This window comes from Arachis stenosperma, chromosome 4 (assembly GCF_014773155.1).
Source record: "Arachis stenosperma cultivar V10309 chromosome 4, arast.V10309.gnm1.PFL2, whole genome shotgun sequence".
Lineage (NCBI taxonomy): Eukaryota > Viridiplantae > Streptophyta > Magnoliopsida > Fabales > Fabaceae > Arachis > Arachis stenosperma.
In genome coordinates this window covers 86,776,743-86,780,752 of record NC_080380.1, presented here as the reverse complement: position 1 = coordinate 86,780,752, position 4,010 = coordinate 86,776,743, and the positions used below count along the sequence as shown (strand labels likewise).

General features: G+C 38.3%; 1 protein-coding gene across 1 annotated transcript; it reads left to right on the top strand.

Moving 5' to 3' along the window:
- Positions 1–2,857: 2,857 nt before the first annotated feature.
- Positions 2,858–3,610, top strand: LOC130975173 (uncharacterized). Its single transcript, XM_057899999.1, has one exon. The coding sequence runs from the start codon at positions 2,858–2,860 to the stop codon at positions 3,608–3,610; it is 753 nt and encodes a 250-aa protein (XP_057755982.1).
- The last annotated feature ends 400 nt before the right edge of the window (positions 3,611–4,010 follow it).

Sequence of the window (4,010 nt, the reverse complement as noted above, 5' to 3'; positions counted from 1 at the left end):
CACAATTTCATCCACCAAAAATCAATGAAGAACACAAGAACACACTTTCGAAAAATGCAAGAAGAATAAAGACATGCAATTGACACCAAACTCAAGAGATCAAAAGTGATCCAGAGATAGTCTCAAAAATGATCTAAAGATATGAATACAATAGTAAAACGTGCTATTTATACTAAACTAGTAAACTAGGTTTACAGAAAATGAGTAACTAAGTGTAGATAGTGCAGAAATCCACTTTCGGGGCCCACTTGGTGTGTGTTTGGGCTAAGCATTGATGCTTTCACGTGCATAGGCTCTTCTTGGAGTTTAAACCCAGTTTTGGTTCCAGTTTGGGCGTTTAACTCCAGCTTTGGTGCCAGTTCTGGCGTTTTACGCTAGGAAAGGGTCTCTGACCGGTGTTTTGATGCCAATTTGGGCCATCAAATCTCGGGCAAAGTATGGACTATTATACATTTCTGGAAAGCCCAAGATGTCTAGTTTCCAATGCAATTAAGAGTGCGCCACTTGGGCTTCTGTAGCTCTAGAAAAGCCACTTCGAGTGAAGGGAGGTCAGAATCCAATAGCATCTTCAGTCCTTTCTTAGCCTCTGAATCGGATTTTTGCTCAGGTCCCTCAATTTCAGCCGGAAAATACTTGAAATCACAGAAAAACACACAAACTCATAGTAAAGTCCAGAAATGTGATTTTTGCATAAAAATTAATAAAAATATATTAAAAAGTAACTAAAACATATTAAAAACTATGTAAAAACAATGCCAAAAAGCATATAAATTATCCGCCCATCAGTGGTGAAGAAACAAAAATGTTCCTACTGAAGGTTTCTCACCTGGAGACAAGGTGATATCAATTTACCATCCATCAATCCCACCCTATATGCCCACCATTCCATCTCAGTTACCTCAAGTGTTCACCATCAGAAAGGTCCTTTCCTTGGAACATTTAGAAATCATCAAGGACTCAAGTGGAGAGAGCCTCACTGTAAGGGGAAAATATTTGAGGCATTACAATCCACCGTAGCAGTAAACCAACCGTCAAGCTAATGACGCCAAAGAAGCGCTCCATGGGAGGCAGCCCATGATTTAATTTCCTCATTTTTAATATTTCAGTATGAATAATAATTGTTGCTCTAACATGAATTCAAGTTCGCTTAGACAATTTTGACAACTATTCATGACATTGAAGAGTATATGATCTGATTCTAAGTTTGGTGTGCCTACAAAGTTCAAAAAAATGATGATCTTATTGCTATTTTGACAGGTGTTTCTTGGAATAGATAGCCAAACATTAAGTTTGGTGTTCTATATATTGCAAGAACAAGTCATGAGAGTCAAAGTTTTCTTAAGTTTTGAAAGTCATGAGACTGCAACCATGGTTATAATTTCTAGTTCATAACAAAAAAAAAAGGTTTTTCTCATGATGGTTTAACCAAAGAGTGACACTAATTTAGTTGAGATTTCGATAACAACACTTGGAGGTAATGACACTTTGAACCATATAACCAAACACTAGGTTTGGTGTCCTTAGAAACTATATATATGGTTGCACCAAAAAGAGTCACGGTAGGTTAAACAAGAATGAGGAATGATAGTCAAAGTTTGAGTTTTAAATATTAACTATTCTTTTGCTACCACCCATTAGTACTTACTCCTTTTGTCTTGTTATGATGGTTAGGTGAGCAGAGAACTATTTAATGAAAGGGACAAGACAAGGAAGGATAAGACTAGCATGAAGACAAAAGTGGATCACATGGCTTGAAGGGTGAATCTGCACATCCTTGGAAGAAACACTTTGAAGACCGAAGAGATATGGTTCATGAAGAGGCAACTTTTGTCTTTATTCAACCTTGCATGCACAACCTTCATTTACCACTTGTCCCAATGAATCATAACCATCCATTCTTCATTAAAGTGTACTATAAATAACCTCACTTGAACTGTGCATATGAACTAAAATTTCACACATCTTGTACTCCAGATATTCAAATCTTGTGTTCTCTAAAACCAAATCCTAGAAACCGTGTTCCTTGGGAAACAAAGCACCCTTGTTCACTTGCATCCATAACACTACTTTAATTTCAAACACTTTTCCTCCGAGAGTACATCACCTTAACCAATCTCATTCATAAACCTTTAACCTCAACTCAGCTAACCAATCAAGGGAAGCATGGCTTCTTCTTCGAGTTCCAAAAGAAGAAGGGGAAAGGAACCCATGGTTGAAGAAGGTGAAAACAAATATGATCAATGGAAGTTTAGATCATGGTACCATCAAATGCAACCTGGGTGGATGAATGACAAAAAGATATATCCAGAAGTCCCACTTCAGCTGCCTGATAAAGGGTGCCTAGAAATTAAAGCCAAGATCAAAAGTGGATTTAATATTCGAGTTTTATGCTAACACCCCAAGGCTTAATATGAATGAAGCCCCAACTTACAAGAGCTATGTACGGGGAGTCGAAGTGGACTTTAGTTCAAAGACTATCATGAAGGTCTTAGGACTTAGGCCAGCACGATTTGATGAGCCAGGGTACCACGAAAGAGTAAATGGAAACCCAGATTATGATGAAATCTCTAGTGATATCTGTGTGGTGAATACTGATTGGGAGAGAGATGATCACGGAAGGCACAAATTCTTGAAAAGGGGAGATCTCACCCCTGAAGCAAAAGGGTGGTATAAGCTTATAAAGAGCTCAATTCTGGGCACAGTGAACACCTCAGAAGTTAACAAGCAAAGGGCTGTCATGCTACACTGTATAATGGTGTGAGGAGAGGTAAGGGTTCACAAGATCATTGCAAGTGATATTCAAAAGATTACAGAGAAGAATTCTGCTGAAGCTTGGCTCTATTACCCAAGTACCATTATGCGATTGTGCATGAATGCCAGAGTGCCACTGGAGGATGCAAACCCAACATGGTTGTATCCAGGCATGCCTATGACCCTCGAAAGGATGATGAATGTCACAGAGGCACATCAAAGTCAAAAGCCACAAAGAAGGAGAAGGAGACAAGAACCAAGGGAAGAAGAACAACAACAAGAAGAACCACAAGAAAAACCACAAGAAGAACAAGAAGAAGAGCAACAATTCCAACCACAAAACAACATGGACATGGTTCGGATGCAAGAAGCAATTGAAAGGTTATCAGAACAGTACATGGGGATACAAGAGAAGCAGGGGGAATTCCATTCACAGTACATGAGTGCTCAACAAAGACAAGAGGAGCTTCAGTTGAGAATGATGAGTCAACAGAGAGATTATGAGTCAAGATCCTTAGTTATGCAAAAGGAACAAGCTTCACAATTTCAAGAATCATTCAACCAGCTGGCCCAACTGCAAGTTGAGAACATGAGAGCATTCAAGGAATTCACGACCCTTCAGGATGCAAGATATGGAGTACAAGCTGATTACAACATAAATGGCCAAATCAAGCTCAACTACATTGGAAAACATCTGCATAGCATGGACCCAGCATTTCCAATTTACGATGAATACTTCAAGAAAAGGAACGACAGAGAAATAGACAAAGCAATACGCCTTGAAAAACATAATAAAAGAGACAATGAAGAAAGTTGGATTCTGGCAAAAGCTAAAGGGCAAGAGCAAGGGAGAAACTAGTAAGCAAGCAAGCGAGAAGAAAAAGAAAGACAAATAGGATAACAATTGAAAGGTGGACCTGCTCCTTGCTTATCACATTCAATAAAGAAAGAACATGTTTCATTTTAGTTGGTTTTAGTTGTTTTACATCATGGTATGTTTAATTTTGCAATAAGTAGGCTAGGCTAAGTGTGTGTGCTTTCACTTTCACTTGCTTGAATTCTTGTCTTGTCCCCTGAGTCCTTTCAATTGGAATAAAAGAAATGTTTGAACAGAAGTGGAATAGTTTCTTGTTAGCATGAAGTGAAATAACAGTAAGTGGTGGTATATATGTTTGATTGTGTGGTAGTTCACTTATATTGAATAAAAATATAGATTGTTCCCCTTTTAGGTGTAAACTAGCATGCTGTCTATGAATCTT

Coding starts and splice junctions, on each gene's coding strand:
- LOC130975173 (XM_057899999.1), top strand. CDS start 2,858: ATGCGATTGTGCATGAATGCCAGAGTGCCACTGGAGGATGCAAACCCA.